This window comes from Carettochelys insculpta, chromosome 4 (genome assembly GCF_033958435.1).
Source record: "Carettochelys insculpta isolate YL-2023 chromosome 4, ASM3395843v1, whole genome shotgun sequence".
NCBI classification, from domain to species: Eukaryota; Metazoa; Chordata; order Testudines; family Carettochelyidae; genus Carettochelys; species Carettochelys insculpta.
Window position 1 is genome coordinate 65,284,658 of NC_134140.1, and position 22,066 is coordinate 65,306,723.

Sequence of the window (22,066 nt, forward strand, 5' to 3'; positions counted from 1 at the left end):
GCTCAGAAATTCATGCTCTTCCTGTTACTAGAGAGCAGCAGCCAGAGCGGACCACTGAGGGGGCATTGTGGGTTACATACAGGACACCTCTGGAGGCTAATTGATCACTACACCTTGGGCCTGACCGCCTAGCCGGCTTTCTATCTGCCTTATAGTCCATTTCTGCAATCCATACTTCCTTATCTTATGGGCAAGAATATAAGCATAAGATGAATGAAGTATTAACTGAAGAGACAAAATTAGTGGGTTGTGCTGAAAGGTGAATTATCAGAATGGGAAGTGGTTACTAGTGGAGTTCCTCAAGGATTGGTCTTTGGATCAATATTTTTACTTCTGATCTAGGCACAAAAAGTAGGAATGTGTTAATGAAATTTACTGATACAAACTTGGCAGACATTGTCAATGCAGAGGAGAATCTAAGTATTATACAGGAGAATCTGAAGAAATGGGGTGCAATTAATTCGTACAAAATGCAAAGGCCCTGCACTTTGGGTCTAAGAATAATTGTAATGTCTACTGCAAGCAGGAAGATACAGAGGAGGAGAGATAGTTGGGGGTGTGGATTGATCACAAGATAATTATGAGCCACCAAAGTGTTGTGACTATTAACAAGGGAAATGTGATGCTAGGGTATGTTAGAGGAGATGTTTCCAGGAGATACAGAGAAGTAGTAACACCATTGTATATGGGATTGGTAAAGCCTCATTTGGAATACTAGTGCTTTTTTCGTGCCAGCATTTGTGCCAACACCTCGGCATCCCCAGGCATGGGATTGGCTGGAAGCGGGTGGGGTGGGGAGGAATCTGTCTGAGTACCGGCTCCTCTTTCTTTTCTTTTTTTTAAAACAAAAAAAGCACTGTGGAATACTACGTATAATAGTGGACAACCATGTTCAAGAAAGATGAATTCAAACAGTAGCAGGTGTAGAGAAGTTAATAGTATGATCAGGGGACCTTATGAGAGGAGATTGACCACCCTGACTTTAGTGTCTCTCTCAAAGGCTGAGAAGAAATGTGATTGCTAGCTATAAATACTAGCAAGACCTGCCCCTTTGTGGCAGTTACTAAGCTGGGAGCTTGCTGGCAGCTGCATCCCTGAGGATCGGCTGGGATCAGGGGAATGCAGGTAGCTCTGGGGCCAGGAGCCCGCTGGGACACGGCACTCCACTGGCAGCTCAAGTCCCAGGGACCCAGCCAGGGTGGTGCAGGAGGATGGATGTAGAGATGCCTCTGCTTTTATAACAGTATATAGATATTAGGATGATGTCGTGGGGTAGGTACACTTTGTCATGGTGTCAGTTCATGTTTGGGGTTGCGGGACAGAACAAAATAGGGATTTGATGTCTCGGGTACTTTCGTGTCTAGTGTCACTGTAGGTCTATTTAGTCTAATAGATGGTGTCCATGTGGCTGCCCTTCTCCTCAGGGCAGCATGGCAGTTATAGAAAATGGCCCCATTTGCATATATTTTAAGAAACTCATGGTCTTTGAGAATGTCTCCTCTTTTATGAGGGACAAGAGAATACAACAAAAATGGCTTACTGAGGCCCACCTCACTGAGGAATCCCAGGAGTGTTTATGGAACTGGGGGCAGTTGATGAGTCAGAGGGGGGCACAGATTAGGCTTTTCTCTGACAGCTGACAGTTTGGAAAGAGTTAATGGGAGTGCAGGACAGCTGGAGGGGAGTGGTCAGGCACTTTAGGTATTGGGGGAGTATGTTCATTTCAATGAGTTGTCATTAGACTGAGCATACATGTCCAAGACTTCAGTGTGTTCTTTAAAATTATGCATTCGGCAGACAGTTGGGAACTAGGGAGCGAGGCTGCTAGACTTCCTGGACTGTTTTCCGTGCTATCTGAAAGATACGGAGAGATGAAACACTAAGCATAGTTTCCTATGGCAAAATATGGGGAACCTGCAATATTTTTCAGACTGCAGTCTCTAATTAAGCTACTGTCCTGCACATTGCCAGTGGAGGGGAAGTAAAGAGAGAATCTGTAGGGAGATGGTGGGGATCAATTGGGCCAAAAAGATGGGTACTTGTAACCAGAGACTCGAATCTGGGCACTCTGGAGCTTAGCAGGAGCCTCTACAATCAGAGCTAAAAGCCATCTGACTCTCAGCTAATGTTGTAGAGAAGGCTCATTCCTTTTCTTTGTAAATGGTCTAGGTGCCACTACATGGGATATTGAGCCACCCCCAGGTGTGTGGGTAACATACTTACTCCACTTAGTGTAGGGCATTGTTTATTGTTTGATTCCATAGGATGGGGTTTCCCAAACTTTATATATAGTTGGAACCCATTTTTTTCAGTACCTTTTTTTGCAGCCCAAAAAGAAAAATATACCTTAAAAAAATGAACAATGAATAAATTTTCACTGTTTATTATTTATTCACAATCATAATAGTACATAATATAAATCTTGACATGAAATGCTGAAGTGCCTAACTTACTCTTGTTACCTGAACTATGTGGGAAAATATTAATTTGGTACATTTCATAGGATCATGTGTGATAATTTATATATTTTCTAAGGACCGGTATTTTTTTCCAAGGACCAGTACTGGGCCTCGGACCACACTTTGGGACACGCTGCCATAGGACATTAGCCAGGAAGGTGCGAAAGAAGCAAGGTAGGACAGCTGACCAGAGGGCCCAGATACAAGAACGTGACCTAGTGGGTGGCCTCAGGTTTTCCTACCAGTCACTGAAGACATGCCATAGGCTAGGCAGAGGACAGCAAACAGCCTGGGATGAAGTACTCTAGAAAGACTTTGTTACGTAAGGAGTGTGCAGCTGTGCTGTGCATTTCCTGAGGCATTCTACAGAAATCCAGATTTGTTGATCTTTAGGTCATGCTGAAAACTTATTCCTAGACTTTCCTGGGGGAGGCAAGCTCCTTACATAAACCATCTTAAATAGATGAGCAGCTGAATGATGATGATAGACTGTTTTGGTCTGAAAAATATCTGGGGAGTTTGGGAAGACTAAATCTATTGGAAATTGGTCATTATTTCATATTATAGGTGTACATGCAACCAAAGCACTAGGTGTTTGGCAGTTCTACCTGACAGTTCTGTTTTTAAAATGCACCTATCTACAGCATAAATTATTTATGAAATTTGTTGATGTGAACTGTTAAGCACTAAATACTATAAAGAATATTCGAGGACCTGAAAACCATTTTAAACTTAGATTGAGTTGGTGACAGTGCCCCTGTAGAAAGCCTAATTATGTCACGTTAAAAACAGTTTTACTTCTGTGTTAATATTCATTTTCAGCCTTGAACATTTTTATTCTCGAAGAGAATTACTCACATTTTTCCAGAAGGGTGGGGAAAGGGGATGCGAAAGAGCTTTTAAAAAAACAAACACATGGTGTGTGGTGTTTCTTGTTGCACGTCTAGGATGTATTCAAACTCTTAAGATGCTATGACACTCAACAGGACAAGGTAGAAAAATGCTAATTTATTGATAGACTGCAGTGTCCAATTTGCATTTCAAATCAAACTGCACAGCTCCCCAAATGAGTACATGCCCCCACAGTGTACTGAACTTGTGCTTTTTCTCCAACGAGCCACAGCAAAGTGTTATGTGTGTGTGTTTGTGGTGGGTGAGGGGCAGATGTTCTTTGTGTTTTTGTTTTACACTTCACCATCTTGAAAAGTTTCCATCTTTTAAAAAGGGTCTGCTGCCTATGGATAATTTTGCATGCTATATAGCAGAAAAAATGATGGAAGATTTATTTAAACATCTCATTCTCTCCTCTTAAATTCATATGTGAGTATTTTGTGGCAGCAGTGAAAGGTAATTTACCTTAAAGAGAGAATTTGAAGAGCAGTCAATGTTAATCTGTTACATACTTCCTGCATTTTTATTTAAATAGCATACACAAAAAACCACCTTACTCTACAGAGGTATATACTTCTTTTAGACAAACCTTCCTGCAGTATGTCAGAAGGCATTTTGGAATAAGTATAATAGTACATAGTTTTAGTACTAATTACACCCAAATAATAGAGGTACATGAGAGGAAAAAAAGGAGAATATTTGTAATGCATGTTACATAGAGTGAGACAACTACTGCAACCATAAAGAGCCTACAGGCGTCTGGGCTTTCCCACTTTGGTAGCAAATAGGGGGAATTACGGGTTGGTGGTCTGCTTCATGTTAGGAGGGCACCCCTGCATCTGTTCTCAGTGCAGCCTGTTTCCAATTTAAAACACAGATTTCAATACAAACCTCAATTTCTTTCCTCCATTTAATATGCAAAACGAGGCTTATGCATTATAGTGTCACTTGCCTTGGACTGAGACCAGATTTTCCCCCCAAAATTCACTGGCTGTTCATTTGAATACCTGTTTACAGTGATATACAATGGGCAGCTTTGAGAAGAAAAATTGATAATCTTCACGGAAGAGTAATTTGAATGAAATTACACTTGACAGCCTGTCTCCAAGCAAACAAGGAGTGTGAGAGCCTTAGCTAAGCTCCGAGGACTTGCCTAAGCCTCTGCTGTTGGAGCTTCCCTGGAAAAAAAACCCTCCACACTTTTCCCAACATTTAATTGAAGCATTTGATTAATTCTGTGTAGCTGTTTGTAGTGAAGAAAGGTAGCCATGGAAGAGAATATGGAAGAAGGACAGACACAAAAAGGTATTGTGATCAATTGTTTTCCATTTACAAATATGGTATTATTTTGCAGTTTCCTGATTTGCTTGTAATACATGCCTGTAAAACTAGTGAATATCTTTGTGCAGCAGATGGGAAAACATTTCTTTCCATTTTGGCTTCTTGAGGTAGTGTCTGAAATTAATAATTGCGATTGCTTGCAAATATTTAAGACTTGCGGAATTCAAATGCAGAGTCCTATAGGCATACTAGTAACACTGCAAGCATTTAATGTGGACTGTTTCCCAGACCAGTCCTTTGTTAACCTTCATTTATTTCATGTTTTTACGCTTGTCTAGCTGGGTCAAGGGAGCCCAGTGTGAACTATGAGAGAGCCACTCACACAATATTTGGAGCTAGTTGGAGTTAAAAATCTAACAATGTACCCATTATTTACACCTTTGAATGAGTGTCCAGAGTGAACAAAGACCTGGATTATATATATATATATATATATATATATATATATATATATATATATATATATATATATATATTTGAGGGCTTTCTATATTTCTTTCACTCTTCCCCTCCATTTCTCTTTAGGTATCTGTGGAAGCAGACCTGCTGTATTATCTATCTAGGGACTGGCTGTAAATTTTTCAGTGTAGATATTCAGTTGGCTTTCTGTTTTGTTTTTGCACAGTGCTGTTCAGTTTGCATTAGAGAAAACGAATACACAGCATGGTCATGGTATTCCTATTTTAAAATCTCTGGTCAAAGCTGTATGTAGCTGATTGTTGCTGGGTGTATTAATGTTTTTAAAGGTACACCTCTTGATTGTTGTTACTTGAATAATCTATGAAATTAGAGTTCAGGAAACTATACTGTTCATAAACCCTTCTCCCCCTCCCCTGTAAGGAGCAGAGTGTATGATTATTGCATGCATGTTTTCTTTCTGTTCTGTCCAGGCTGGATTTTCCCTAGCTGTATTGAAATGAGGGCTTTTTCTGTAATGCAAGGGCAAAGGTAATGCTGGCAGAGATTTGCCATAGCTAAATCAGAGATTATTTATCCTAAATTGATCTGGAGCTAGTTACTCATTCCTGAAAGGTATATTTTGGAGGTGGTAATATCGGATGATCTAAGCTCCATGTATATGCATATTTCTTGACTTGATGCCTTATTCAATTTTTCAACAGTCTTTTTGCTACACGTAAATGGCATGATTGCTCATTAGAACTGATCCACTTAAATGCAGTTTTGGAGTGTTTGTTATCTTGTTTTTATCTAGATGTACAGTGTATTTGTCATGCAGCAAAGCAAAATATATATATTAAATGTAAAACAGGTTAATTTACGTACAATATGGAGAACTCACAGGGTATCTGCCAATCCAAATACCTAACTGCAAGTGAAATACCGATTTGGAGAGGCAATATACAATTCCTTATTTTTGAAAAATGTCCAGTTGGAAAACTAAATATTACCAAAGTAAAATATGAGTCTATTAGTGGATGGTGTAAACAATTTGCTATAGATAAATGGGCCCTCATTGTTCAAATGATAAGCAGTTGGCATGTCCAGTAGCCTCTCAAAACAATCTGATTAATAGCACGATTACAAAAAGAGCTAATGCAACATTTTTTCCCCCCAGAATGCCATTTATTAGTTGTCTTTCCTTTAGTGGTGCCAGGCTGTTATCGCAAGCACTGGCAGAAATGTATTCAGATCCCTTACAGAGGAGAGTGGTGTTGGTTATGTATTAGAACCTCATTTGTCGGTCTGTTGTGGGAAAGATGAGTACCGTTACCCCTGTCATTCAAGATCTGAGAATAAAGTGAGGACCCATGAAGAGAAGGCATGTTGAGAGCTGTTTGTAAGGGGCTGCTAAGGAAAAGTACCTGTGATCACTGGTAAAACAGATGCTTGAAAGGCTTCCTTTTGCCATGGAGGAAGAATATTGTCTCTAGTTACAGATTTTGCTACTTCTATCCTCAGTTGCTTTCCTATATTTAAACATTTCTATTTCTGTTATGGTGTACTTTGCAACTTTCATAAATACATCTTTATTCTAATTTTCTTCATGCTGCCATCTTGAGTGAAGCTGGTTGTTTCCACCTCTCACCTCCTTTCTTCCAGCTATAAAATCAACGGGAGTATAAATTGTCACGGCTCACCAACTCCTGCGCTCTTTGAAGCAGATGCTTTGAGCCACCCACTGCACGGCATTACATGTTGCTAGCAGCCATGATGGAAGTGGATAGTTTCATGTTGGTGTATTTCACAAATACAATACAAATAGCTCTTATATGGTACTTGCGGCTTCAACAACCATTTTATTCCTATAGCGTGAACTAAAAGAAAATACCAGTGGTACGTTTCCTATAATGATACACAGAATGTCTCTGTTTAAGCAAAGGATTCTGCTTGTATATTCTCTATAAATTCTAGTTTTTGGTAGTAAAAATTCTTTTTTGGCTATAATTTGGGAAACAAACTACTGGGCAAGAGACTTCTGGACAACCGCCTTGGTCTCAGAAATCAGGCAAAACACATAATAGGTATTAAATGTCTGGTTTCTGATGTTGATTCACTCTGAAACTGCATCACAGTTCTAGTGTTCTAATGCTTTCTCAATTATTGTCTTGCTGCATGGAAATAGCTTCTCCTCTCAGCTTCAATTCCCACATTCGAAAAATAAAGTGCATTCTAAGCTGTCTTGCTAATGTTTTTTCAGCAGGTTAAATAAATAAAAGGATGCTCTGTATGTATTACCTATTCATTTTTGCGTTTAAATTGTGTGAAGACCCTTTTTCTTTCCTTGTTGGTCTCTGGCCCATCTCATTGACTCCCAGGTGAGCAGAGGTTGGTGAGACAAGTCCAGTTACATCCACTAGCCCATTCATGTCCAAGAATTAGACCTGTGCATGGAATTGGACTCTTCCTAGCAAAACATTACAGTTTATCTTTTGGGTGCTCATTAAAAGTGATAGTTTTAGTAAATATAAATAGCATGATATCTTAGATCTTTCAAATATTACCGTTTCTGTGAAAGAAATATAGAGAGCCCTTTGACATGGTACTGTGTTAACAGGAAATCGAAAGCCATAGCAATGTCATCAAGAGCTTTGTCTTCCTACTGCTAAAAAAACACGAGCTCCATCTACACTAGAGTTTTGTCAACTGGTGTGTTGTTTAGAAGACTCATGGAACATCCACATTACAAATGTGTTTTGTCAACAGTAAATTGATAGAACTCAGTAGCTTTTTTGACAGCGTTCTTCTGTGTCCCAGGAGGCAGACAGCCTTTCTTGAATGAATCTGTCGACAGAAAGCCAGTGTGGATGCTCTGCCGGGGGGGACGACAGGAGGCTCTGGACACCGGGCAGCCATGCCTGCTGTACATGTGGGTGGCTGTTTAGTCCAGAGAACAGCTGGGCAGTCTAACCACTCTCTGTTGACAGAGTGGATCAACAGAGCGATCTGCTTGCATGTGTGGCCACAATCTGCCAACAAGTTTTTGTCAGAAGATGTCTTCTGACGGTAAGTTCTGTTGACAGATCGTTGTTGTATAGATGTAGCCAAGATGGTGGAGAGGATGTTTTAGCTTATTAATGAGATAAAGTAAGAAAATTGCAGAAGTGTCTCAGGAAGGAGCTTACTGACTTTAGGTGGGACACTTTCTCATAGTCACTTTTTCAAATCCCACCCAGAAAAGTTGTGTCAGTGGTTAATATGCGAGGTTATTAGTAACAGGCAGTGTTAATAGATTGCTGTTAAACTTGCTACATGAAAAAAGATCTGCAGACCTCAATCCAGCTTCTGCAGATTAAGTAATCACATCATAAAAGTATCATCACCATTCACAATATTGTTCATTGCCTCAGCAGAAAGTTTTTTGGGAAGAAACTGTAGGCTTTGTATTTCACATTTTATACATTTTAACATATGACCTCAGTGCTAGTGCTACACGACAAATAATACAACTGTGTCAATGTGGAATTTAGTCCCTCCAGGTTTCGTTAAGGTACATTAGCAGAATGTTGCTGGGAAATTTGTATTTTGATGCTCATCATGCCTCTTTTGAGCATAGTTATGTATAATGAAGAGTGCCCATGTTTGGAGAGGCAGCATGACCCTGGGTACAGGGCACTGCACTGTCTCTCATGAGAATGGACTTCCATTCTGTCATCTGTCAATAACTTGATGTATAATCTCTGACAAATAACTTCCTCTGTGCCATTTGTCTTGTATATCTGGACTGTTAACACTTTTGGTGGTAGGGATTTTCTGCTAATATGTATATGTAGAGCACCAAGCACAGTGGAAAATTGATCTTGTTTGGTATTTCAAAGGACCACTGTACTAGAGAATAAACATAATTAAAGCTGTCTGTAATATTAATTTTAAATTTGTAATGTAATAGACAGTTCATAGCACCCTGAATAGTACCGGACAAAAATAATTATCGAAGTAGATGAGTTTGATTTCTGTTTTTGGTGTTTGCTGTCATGAGAACATATTAAGAGGTACACAAAGGAAGTTAAATATAAAGGAACCAGTCACTTAATCTTTAGCTCATATTGGTGTTACTATATGTATAGCATATTAACATAAAAGTGGCCCTACTGTGTTTAAACCAATGGCCCATCTAGACTAGTATATTCTCTTCTGACAGTGGCTGGTGCCACATGCTTCAGAGAGAATGAAAAGAACAGTGCAATTATCAAGTAATCCATCTCCTGTCATCCAGTCTCAGGTTGCAGCGGTTGGTGATATAGGGACACCAGAGCGCACACATTCACTCCTTACTGTCTTGGCTAATGGTCACTGATGGACCCGTCATCTGTGCAGTTGTCTAATATTTTTTGACCCAGTTCTACTTTTGCCCTTCACAACATGCCCAGCAAAGATTTCTGCAGGTTGACTGTGCACAGGATGAAGAAATACTAATTTGTTTTCAACATGCTGCTTTAAATTTCATTGGGTGACTTCTGTTTACGTGGTAAACAATGCTTCCTTATACACTGTCTCCTCACCATTCACAATTTTATAGACCTCTGTCATACTGACCTTCAACTTTTTTTTGTTAAGATGGAGTGTCCCAGTCTTTCTAATCTCACCTCATATGGAAAGTTTTCCATACTATTAATCATTTTTATGTCCTTTTCTGTACTTTTTCCAATTTATGTGTATGTTTTTGATAGGAGAGGATGAGAACTGGATGCAGTATCCCAGGTGTGGGTATGCCATAAATTTATATAATCGCTTTAAGATATTTTCTGTCTTATTAACTCTCCCTTTCCCAATGGTTCTTTACGTTGTTTTTTGACTGCTTTTGCACATTGAGTAGGCCCAATTATCTCTAAGTGGCAACAACTAATTTAGTTATTTTAACATTTGTATGTGTAGTTGAAATTATGTTTTTACAATGTATATAAAGTTGCATTTACGAATGTGGAAGATGAAATTCAATGTTGTCTAGTCACCCAGTTCTGTGAGATTTCTATCTGCTTTGGACCATTCTGAAAGTCCAAATATACTATATCAACTGGATCATGCTTGTCTTCATGTTTGCTGACAACCTCAAATAATTCTAATGATGAGTGAAGCATGATTTCTCTTTGTAAAAGTCCTATTGACTCTTCCTTCAGCATATTGTGTCCAAGTGTTTTTTAATATTTCTCCTCTTTACTATAGTTTCTACCAATTCACCTGAGATTAGGTTTACCAGCCGGGTTTGTCTCTAGAGCCTTCTTTAAAAAAATGCTATCACATTAGCTATCGTCCAGTCCTCTGGTACATAACAAGGTTATTCTGCATTTTCTTATTTAAGTACCTTCAAAACTTTTTGGTGAATACTGCCCAGTCTTGGGGACTTCTGATTGTTTAACTTGTTCTAGAATGTTCTCTGTTGACACTATGTCTGGGACAGTTCCTCAGATTTGATATCTGAAAAGAATGGCTTAGGTGTGGGAATCTCCCTCATGTCCTCTCAGTGAAGAAAAAAAAAGGAAAAAAAAAAAAAGAAAATTGATTTATTTCCTCCACAAACACCCTCTCTCCTTCAGCACTATGGTTATCTAGTGGCACCACTGATTCTATGTACTGAAAAAAAATTGATGATGATTTAGTTTTTGTCTTTTTGCTAGTTGCTGTTCACTGTTTTAGGGCCTGACTAATTATATTTTGAGGCCATGTCTACACTAGCAAGTTCTTTTGGAAAAATCAGGCCCCTTCTGTGAAAGAATACACAGAGCGTCCATACACAAAATGTGCTCTTTTGATCCAAAATAGAAAGAATGTGGCTTCTTTTCTGGAAGCCCTCTTCTGCTTCCAGTGCATGAAGAGCATTTTCTTTCAAAAGCTTCTCTTGGGGAAAAAAGCATGCGTCGATGCTCTGCAGGCCCGTTTTTTGAAAGAGCAGTCCTCATGGTGTTGGGTTTTTCAATCCCTGGCCCATTATTTTGAAAGAGCAGGGGCTGTGTGGATGCTTTCTGTTGAAAGAGCAGATCAGTTTTTCAATCTGCTTTTTTGTGTGTGGATGCACTCTTTCAAAAGAAGATCTGCCAGAAGTGATCTTCTGGAAGATCATCTTTTGAAAGATCGTTGTAGTGTACACGCAGCCCTATAGTTACTCACCAGAGCTTATGCTTCTTTCTGTTTTCCCTTAGGACTTCCCATTTTTAAATGTTTGTTTGACTCCCTCTTTTGCTTTAGTCATTAGCCATGATGGCATTTTTGGTGGTTTTAAATTTGGAGTATACTTTTAGTTTGAACCTCCATGTTTTTTTTTTTGTTTTTTTTTTTTTTTTAAGTTTCCACCCCACTTCCATTTAATTTCTATTCATCTACCTTATTCATTTTTGCATTTTTTTTTAAGTTTCCATTCCACTTCCTTTTAATTGACATTCAGCTGGCTTATTCCTTTTTGCATGGTTTGCTTTTTCAAAGTGGAATGCGACTGTGATGGGTTTCTTTGATCTTTCCTTCCCTACAGAATTTAAGTTTAATTACATTAAGGTTGCCATTACTGGGTGGTTCATCTATATTCACTTCTTGGACTAGATCCTGTGGCTCCACTTAGAACTAAATCAAGAATTGCCTACTCTTGTGGGGTCCAAGACCATCTGTTCCAAGAAGATGTCAAGAAATTTTATTTCTTCATTGTGTCCAGAGGTAACATTGTACCAGTCCGTATGGGAGATAGCTAAAATCCCCCATTATTATTAGAGTTTTGCTTGTTGTAGACTCTTGCTTGGCAGTATATTTGTATTGTTGATCTCTTATTGTTCAAAGTATGGAATCTCTATCCATAGAGATACTATGCTACAGTTTGTGTCATTTAAGTGTTTGACTATGTTTAGTTTGGCTTTCTTTCACATATAGTGCCTCTTCGCTACCAGCATGGTTTTCTATGTCATTCCTATGTGTTTTGTACCCTGGCATTACTGTGTGTCACTGATTATCATTCACCAAGGTCCTGAGATACTTATTATCTTGGTTACCTAATGTTCATACAAGTTCAGTCATCTTACACATCCAGCTTTTGCATACAGACCCATATATAATGTGTCAATATTCAGTTGTAAGTTTTCACTAACTATATTGTGTGGGACTCTTTTTTCATTTGATTTTTTTTCTTTTTTTGTCTTCAGTTTCTACCTGTACATCAACAAGATCTGTCCTCTCCTCCTTTCTAGAATATAGAGTATCCTCCTTAATAAAGCCTCTCCTTTGGGATGTATCTCTCCAAACCATGTGCTCCACTGCAACTGTGGGCTTTTCACAACTCTTAATTTAAAAACTCCACTGAGACCTTTTAGATTTTATGTGCTAGCAGTGTGGTTTTGTTTTCATTTAACTGGAGCCCATCCTTCCTGTACAGGCTTCAGTATTAAGACTCACAAAGCCCTAGGGGAATAGAGTCTGTACTGTTCCACCTGAGATCTCCTTGGATGCACTGGAGAAGTGGGCCTTTGCAGGGAGCCTATCATGGTAGCACCTGGCCTTGGTAACCTTATGCCAGTGAAGGACAAAGTGGGGGCAGAATAGAACTCCACTTGGCCTCAGCTTTCCCCATTTCTAGTCACACTTATTGTTGGAAAGTCCTGTCCCTCTCCATTACTGGGAGTTGGAAGAAGGCTGTTGCAGAAGGTGCTGCTGACTTTCCACCAGTGGAGAGGTTCACCTGAGAAGAGGGAGGTATCTGTTGTCCATTAATGACCAGTTCATGTCTTTTGAGTGGTGCACAGTTGAGTTACAGAACTAGACATTTCAGCCAATATACTATGTACTATTGTAAGTTTAGGAAAGAATTGTAGTAGCATTATTAATTCAGAAATTCTCTGCTTGCTACTTTTAGGCCAACATTTACTGCTTTTTAAATATGTATATACTTGTCTTGTTATATGGTACTTTCAGTACTGAAGTGTTTAGGTGAAAGCATTAGACTCACTCATCTTGGGGATGAAAAAAGCCCATGAACTTTATATAGTGAGTTTATTCTATTCTCCCATGAAGGGTAGACTCTGCAGTGTATTATCTGAGGCTCTTCTCTTTTTTGTTTGATGTGTTTTCCACTGATATTATTCATGAGAAGAAAAGATCTGTCAGGAAGTTTTCCTTAAATTCATTCTTTAATATTTTAATTGAATCATAGAACGATTGGGTTACAATAGATCACAAGGGTCATCTAGTGTAACCGCCTGTCAAGATGCAGGCTTTTTTGTGTCTAAACCATCCACAATGGAAATCTAGCCAGACACTTTTTGAAAACCTTCAGTGAAGGAGCTTCTGTGACTGCCCTAAGTAGTTTGTTCAGTGATCCTGTTGTTCCAACAATAAGGAAGATTTTCCTGAGATTTATTCTAAACCTGCTATGGTGTCATTTGAACCCATTGCCTCTTGTCTTGCCTTCTGTGGCAAGAGAGAACAACTTTTCCTCGTCTGTTTTTATGGCAGCCTTTCAAGTGTTTGAAGACCTCTATCATGTCCCCTCGAATCTCCTCTTTTCCAAACCAAGCATGCCCATTTCCGTTAGTTTCACAGGTATCAAGGTCAGGTTAACTGGTTTGTAATTTTCCGATTCATCCTCTCCCCAGCCCTTGAAATGCTGGACACTATGTTAGCTCTTTTTTATTTTTTTTCTGTCATCCTTAAGTTTGAAAATACTGTTCATAGCTCAAGATTTCTTCAACTAATTCCTTCAGTGCCCTGGAGTGAATAGCAACAAGCCATGCTGACTTCAATTCACTCACACGAATAAAAAGATCTCTAACATGTTCTTGTTTTATCTGCATCTATTTCCCTTTGTCTATATTAACATTGCCTCATACCCTTAAGTTGTGAGTTCCTGACTCTGTTGGATGCACATTCTACAGCTGAAGTTACTCTTATTATTTGTACTGATGTGGTGCCTAGAAGTCCCAGTCATGGACCAGCACCCCATTTTTACAGCATCATAAACATTTATAACAGAAAGACAGTCTCAGGCCCAAACAACTTAGTTCAAGTATAAGACAACAGGCAGATACAAACCTGGGGAGCACTGGGAATGGGCGAGTTGAAATGTAATATCAGTGTGCCAAGCAGTGGTCTGAGAATACCTGCTGCTAAGGCACTATTCAGATTTTTTGTAGTTGTCCCAGCTATTTGGAGTTTTAAGGATGGATTTGTAGGATAAAGAGGTGGTTAGGTGCTGCCGGGAATAGCTTATAACTAGCCCAAGAAATGCAGTCCTGAACACTAAAAACTGAGCTGCTCTTCTTGATCACAGTTGCTGTGTTTGGGTCTTAGGATAAAAGGCAGTCTCTGAGACCTTCAGTTGTGACAATATCTCTTGAGTATAGTTTATCTATAATCAAAGACAGTAATCAAGGCTTTGAATTACACCTAGAAGTTAAATAGTAGACAAAGTAAAATACCAGACACAGTGAGATTCCTGAACTAAAGCAATAGTCCAATTTCTCTTTTGACTGTGATTGGAAAATCAGCTGTGTTCTCAACTAAAAAGACGTAGATCACAGTATTATGTCCCTTTTTTTTGTGGTGACTAGACTTGTAAATGAAGCCTGAGAACCAAATTCGTCTCTTATATATGAGATTGCAAATGACAGCAATATTTGACTCTCCAAGTAGTGGTGAATCTGTTTGTACTGTGTAGCTGGTGCTTTACCAAATCTTCAGAGACTCAAGAAGTGCAATCAATTTGTGCATAACTAGGATAATTCAGAAATGTGGGTTTATGGAGAAAATTGAGGGAGGGGAGTGCTCTTGCCCAATACTTCCATGTGAAACTGGCATTTACAGTGTTTGGCTTTTTGTGATTTAATGTGGATTTCTACTTTTACTTCCTACATGTGTTCATATCAATTAACTATTCTCCCTTAATAAATGTTAAATAAATCATCACGTTTTAGTGGCTGGTGAGGTATCATGGCTTACTTCCCTGCTTAATACTCCAAAGTAGCTAGTCTATACTTTTATTAAAGGAAATTGCAATAATAGCATTCAATATGAAATGGAATTCGGTGGCTTTCATTCCATATCATGATCCTCCATGAGTCTCTCACAGTATCTCACATAAGATGCTTATTTGGAAATGAACATATTCCAGCTCATTTCAGCCCAGGATGTATCCTTGTCTCCTTTCACATATTCCCATTTGATTCTCAATGAAAACATAGCATGCATGTTTTATATGTTCAGGGGCATTTATTGACTCTTATGCTATTCTGATATGCACATAACATTATGTATTTCTCTTTTATGTAGTCTTAATCTGAATGGGCAGCAATGCAATTTCTAAATTAGTACTGTGGGAGTACCACTTTTACAAAGACCTTTAATAAAAAGTCAGCCATGCAGCAAGATATTCTAATGCTGATATGACTTAATACATGCCAGAATATATGCTTTCATTTTTATTAGCTCTTAAAAATGAACCTCCCCCTGCCCCCCATGCTCTGGCTTCCTCAAGGAAAGGGGGAAAGAATCTGGAGCACATGTGACCTTTAAACTGTGGTGCTGATGATTTAAATAATTATTCAGATAGTAAACAGATGACTACAGTGTAAATGTTTAAACAGATTTATTTTTTTAAAGTAAGCAGTTTTCAGGGGGGCAATATTCTGCTGTAGCCATGCAAAACTCCTGCTGATTTCATGAAGAATGGTTATAGAATATGTATCTGAAGAACTACTAACAATTCCACATCACATAACACACTACAGTATTGATACTATTGACAGTTACAGAAATTCTCTTACACAAGTTGTAAGAAGGCAAAGCCGTTTTGGGGAAAATAAGTTTTTAGTAATATTGCTGATTGGGTTTAGGTTAAGTGACAAAATAGGGAGTAATGGCAAAATAATAGAAAAAGTAACAAAAAGTGCAGCCTGTTAAATAGGCTGTGAATACATTTGTGTGACTTAACATCTAAATCCTTTTCTTATATTTCCATTTCAGTATCGTGTTTACTGACACATAAAGTCTCTAGTAAAGTATTGAAAGACAATTTCAGCACCAGGATTTCAACATTATATATAGATTGATGCATTTGAAACTGTACTCCCTACAACTTTATATTCCTCTTAAAAGTAAATTTCTAAAAATTATTTTTGAATGTTTGAGGATATAGAGAAGGGATGGGCGAACCTTGCCTGTTAAAAGGGGAGGTGCTGCTGGTTAGTTTGCCCAGTTATCTTGTGTTTTGCCTAAGGCACTCAAAGACCATACCCAATTTTCACTTATATTAACTAATGAAATGTGAAAAAACCCATAATTTACAAAGTTAGATTATGAAATACATGCAAAGACCTGCTAATTTTGCAAATGGGGTATCAGAGCCAGGGTAAAGTAAAAGTTTTGTTTGAGTTTTTGCAAGGTACCAAGAATCTGGCTTAAAGCAAAGCAAAAGTGAAACCTATTTTTACAGTCCTTTGGAGTTGAGGTATTCAGGAATTGGAATATGCATTGTGTTCTCGATGTGGAAATGGAGAGATCAGTTAGTGCAGGCCCTCATTCTGAAGCTGGACCACATATACCCGACAGTGTTCAGAAGCTTTTAAGAATGGGTCAGACAGTGATTGAGTGTCATCGCCCACCCCCCACCACTTTCTATTCACCTCCTTGGAAGCTCATTCCTACACTGAAATATACCTCTAGTAAGGATGTTTTTGTGAAATATTTAACCTACATCTTCCTTGCTACAGATTAAGCTGATTATTTCTCCTCCTACCCTCAGTGGATATGGAGAACAATTGGTCACCACCCTTTTTGTAACAACTTGTAACATATTTGCAAACTGTTATCAGGTCCCTTCTGTCTTCTTTCTAAACCTCAGGTGATTTTTGTTCTGTTCTCAGATGTCTCTCTAGTTGGCCCACAGTTTTGTTAAGAGTGGCTCATTTTGTTAAAATGTGGCTCCCTGAATTGTACGCCAGCTGGGACCCTCACCACTGCCAAGTACAGCGGAAAAATGTCCACTGTGTCTTGCATATGACATTTCTGTTAATCCGTGCCAGAATAATATTAATCTTTTTCACAATTGTATCACATTTTTGGGTCGTATTTGTATAGACCAAAACTGTAGACTTCATTACGGTTACTCCAGATTTACTTTTCTGTGTAACGGAGATCAGAATTTGAGTCAAAAGTATGAGACCCTGCTCTGAACATAAAATATTTCAGTTGCTTCCCTGCATTTTGCTGGAGAATTGGCAATTATTGCACTGATATGGTACAGTGTAGTGCTGGTGTAAACACATGCATTTTCTTTAGGTAAGCGGATTGAGGTACTTATCTCAGTGGTCTCCGAATGGTGGGATGCCCCACCTGTGGGGGCAAGAAGGAATGTGTGGGGTTTGTGGCAGAGCTGGGCCATCCCCCACATGGGCTGGGGAAGGAACTCCACCCAGCGCTGCTCTGGCTGTGTCCCCATCTCCTGCCAGGCCTCAACTTTGGCTCCTGGCTTTGGCCTCGTTCCCCAACCGTGGTCCAACTCCCAGCCCAGGCTACAGCTCCTCCTCCTGTTCTCATGCGCAATTCAGGCTCCTGAGCACGGCTCCTGGTTCCACTTCAGCCCTGGATCCATGCCTACTTTCAGCTCTGGCCTTAGCCTTGGTCCCTGACTCCTGATTCCAGCCCTGGCTTTGCTCCTAAGCTCAACTCTGTCCCCAAACTTTGGCCCCAGTCTCAGCCTGGGGCAGTATTAGTTGTATTCCCCCCCGCCCCCCAATTTTGTTTTTGGAGATTTTGTGGCGTCTGCTTCCAAAGAGTGGCTCCTCTCTGTAAAGAAAAACTTAGTAGATGAGTCTCTTTTCTAAGTGTGTGAATGTTGTCTGTGTCAGGGTGGAAAAAGCTATTATGTCACTATCTCTGCATTTATTTGATCTGAGTTAATATGGGCTGCTAGGCAATTTTTTACTTTTAATAAAACTGTAAGAAGTGAGTAGTTCAGATTGTTTAGTTCTGAATCCTCAATGTTTACTTTGTCCGCATATGGTTAAGAGATAAAGTACAATATGTTGTGATGCTTGGAATCAAGGCTGATGTTAATGAACAATTATGGATATATTCAGTAGACTACCTTTGTGCCTTAAGGCTTGATCCTCCATTCCTTGTGTACCTCAAGCCCCTGTTGAACTCAGTGGGAATTTAAGCTATTCAAGAAATGTAGAATTGTGCCTTACCCAAATTGTTGAAAACGATCTGCTGTTATGGCTGTAGTATTTTGGAAGCACAAACCTTCTACAGCAATTCCGAGAAGAACCAGTGTGTATTCTGAGCCTGAACTAATCAGCCCCTCTGAGACCATAGTGGCAATGGCTGAATGGCGAACACAGCATAGTTATTCATCCTATAAATTCAGTCAGTAGATCTGCCTTCTCTTAGGAATGCAGAAAAATAATAACTTGATATGAGTACAACTTAGCGGTAGGGTTGTCAGTTTCCTAATGGTACAAACACAGGCACCCTGCCCTGCTGCTTTCCTAAGGCCACACATCTGTCCCGCCCCTTCTCCATGGTCTTTTCCCAGCTCAGTCCATCCCACCCCCCCCACACTCACACTCAGTTTCAGGGGATTAGGATGTAGAAGGATGAGTGGTATGGGTTGTGAATTCAGTCCTCAAGGGGGGCATTTAGGAATCTGAGGCCAACAGATTTAAAAAAAAAAAAAAAGATGGTGCTTGGTCCTGCCAAGAGGGCAAGGGACTGGACTTGATGACCTCCTGAGGTCCCTTCCAGCTCTGAGGTGTGTGTGTGCATGCATGGCTGGGTGTGTGGGCTCTGAGATGAGGTCAGAGATGAGGGATTTGGGATTCAGGAGAGGGCTGTGTGCTGAGGCCAAGGTATTTTTAGTGTAGAATTGGGCTCAAGGCTGGGGCAGAGGGTACGGGATTTAGCTGGGGGAGCAGGAAGTAAGGCAGGCTCCCTACATGTCCTGGCTCCGTGTGGCTTCTGGAAGTGGCTGGCATGTTTGGCTCCTAGGTGCAGGGGCAGTCGAGGAGGGTCTCAGCAAATCCAGGAGGGTAGGCAACCCTGGTGTTAGTCTTAAAAACAAAAAAACAAACAGGCCTTCACAACCCTACAGTATTGGTCCAAAATACTGTCATAAAATACTGATGAATTTCTAGCATACTTTTATAAGGTAAAGGAGAATCATTTTTGTGGGACAGTCTCTGAAAAACAGTCTGGTCAAACAACATTATTAAGCTCTTTTCAATCCCACTTTATGCTAACGGTCAAAGATGGATGGATAAACAAACTGAAGGCTTGGAAATCCCTGAAAATCAGGGACAGCAAAGAGTCATGACAGTCCATTCTGATTTATTTGGAGTCCCATACTTGTAAATTCATTTGACTTCTGAAATCCTAAATACACTGTGGTCCCACCAGCCCCTCGCAGTTTTGCAACTCTGTGCTTCCGTGCTAATGAATTACAGCAGCTTGGAAATGAGTAAAACATATTTAAGCTACTTGTTTATGAGAAGAGAAACCCTTCACACACTTTGCATGCTAATACTCTACTTTTGTTTGGCTCATGTGTCTTTGATGTTCAAACCTTAGCTTTACAAATTGGTTGACTCAGTTCCCGTTTTAGTACAAAGGATCATTCTAGATGTTGAGCTGGGTACACGATACTGGTGAGAGGGGCACAAAGAGTTAACAGCAGAGACATCTGCAGGATCAGTGACCATCTTATGGCTGCGTTCCATGGTGCTAAAGCCTACTGCTGGTCAGGTCTGTCTGGATGAATTAAGTGATTTCAGTGTATTTGAGTCCAGCCATCATGACATCATAAATATTAAAGGGGAGAGAACTAGGAATACCGTACATGATGATAATTGTGTATTAAGTCCCCAACCTTTGAACTCTGAACACGACTAGCCTCTGGCAAAGCTTTTCATCTGCTGTCTTGCAGCTTTAATATGAGCTGCAATTGTGGTTAGTCAGACAGCAATGGGATTTTATTTTAGAGCTGTCTGGGAATCAGGTAAAACCAAATGTCAAAAACATAAATTTGTTTTTCCAACAGCCTTTATAGGAGTTCTGCAGAGGAAACAGTAGGTCAGTTGACTGTATTTTCACATCCTAAAGTCAGAAGTCTTGAATTTGTTCAGCAAGTTCACAGCTCAACAGCTAAATAGCGGAGATACAAAACAATATTACTTACCAGGGATGCCTAGTATTCTGATAATAATTAAGAAAAATAAAACTGGGTAACTCATTTGATGTTAGATCTTTGGGAATTTTGCTGACGTCCTGTTGTGTGCATGAAAGACATATGCCACTAGCATTCTTAAGATTATATTTGTGTTATCAAGGCGGTCTCCCAGATTATCTTCATACCATCGTATTCCATGAAGTCAGATCTGTTTTACTGCTCCTTCGTGGCCTAGGGTAATGATTGATGTGGTAGTGGTTTTCCATTTTCAGTGTACTGTGAAACTGGCTTAAAAATGTCATGCTGCAGAAGCAAGCGGATTTTTTTATATTGCAGAATAGGTGAAGTACCACCAGTAGAGCACATGGAGAATATTTGTTTTTGTCCCCAAGCTGTGTCCTAGGCCACATGGTGCTTTCCTGGCAAACAGGTTTAACCAGTGGTTGAACCATGCACAAGAAACTTCAGGAGCAGGATAACTGAAATCTATTCCAAAACTTCCACTGATTTTTTTTTTTTTAAACTGTAACCAGACTGGGACCTTGTGTGTGTATTATAGGCTAAGTAGCTGAAATACTGTGCGTATTGTAAACAGAGCAGTTCAAGTCACGCCCTTTGGTATGTAAGGCAGAGAGAAGAGGACAGGAAGTCCTTACCAGGTCCCCAACCAAGCACAAGAACCACAGGGCAAGATCTCTAGCAATTACTGATGAGAGCACTAAGAGATGAGCCAACCTGATGCCCTGACCTATGCACTGCATTCCCCCAGGGAGCACGGCTTGCTGGTTGCGTGTGTGTTTAGCTATCCAACTGTCAAGCACATGTACTGTCATGAGCAGAAAGTGTTTGTCAAGGGTGCAGTTGTGTCTGGAGAAAAAGCTCCATAGATTTGTTTCCCAGGCTAGCAGGGTCAGGAGGAATCTTGAGAGGGCTGTAGTAGGTACTATGTGTACTCTGGTCTTCCTGGTCCTGTCAGGGCAACACTGAGCTCAGATTCAGCTCTTTAGTTCTCCTATTACTACTACTACTACTACTGCCGTATATTTTGGCTGCTGTATGGTCTTTGAGTTCATTTAATTGCTTTTTAGACACGGTTGGTTTGTTTATATGCTGCTCTGGGTATGAAAATGTGCATACATACATAAATAAATAAATAAATAAATAAAACTTGGCACACCCTTTCATATACATACACAGCTCAAAAAAGTTCCTGGAAGCTTGCCCTTGTGTAGTTTTGCAACAGCAATAATGATATTAGAGATTAGGTTAACCCAGTCATTTGGAGGGTCAGACAATGAAGTGAGTACCCAAGCAATTACAGAAGGATTTTAGTAAAATCTTCTACACTGTTGTGGTAGAACTGCCAGGGCATTTGTACTGCATCCCAGGTCAAATACAGACTATAGAAGAAAACATGACAAGGGGTCACATATATATATGATGGTATTTCCAACTTATGAAAACTTAAGTGAAGTAGCTTCCTAATCCTTGACATTTTAATAATTTTACCGAACATCACTTCACACGCAAAGGTCTCAGAAATGTAAAAAACGAGCAGAAAAATATAGTAATCATTAACTGTCTTTTCAAATAATTAATAAATGCACAGCGACTACCTGGGGTTGCTATAATAGATATGTACAGCAAGATGTCACTGATCAAGAGCCGAACACTGCTGCTGATGGGAAGATCTACAGTTGTGAGGAGGAGGGGAAAAGAAATATTTCTTTGGAAATCTGATTTAATCAGGGAAAAACATCACCTGTCTGAATGGGTCCCAGGG

The 22,066-nt window shown here is 39.7% G+C and overlaps 1 protein-coding gene across 2 annotated transcripts in view; it reads left to right on the plus strand.

Moving 5' to 3' along the window:
* GPM6A (glycoprotein M6A) overlaps positions 1-22,066 on the plus strand; it is a 270,108-nt gene that overhangs the window by 78,998 nt on the left and 169,044 nt on the right. Inside the window, exon 1 of one of the 2 annotated variants that reach the window (XM_074991862.1) lies at positions 4,618-4,655. The exons of the other annotated variant lie outside the window; for it this stretch is intronic. Within the exon in view, the coding sequence (XP_074847963.1) occupies positions 4,619-4,655 (37 nt within the window). The 5' untranslated portion in view covers position 4,618. Of the gene's footprint in view, positions 1-4,617; positions 4,656-22,066 lie in introns of those variants that run through there. 2 annotated transcript variants of the gene reach the window in all.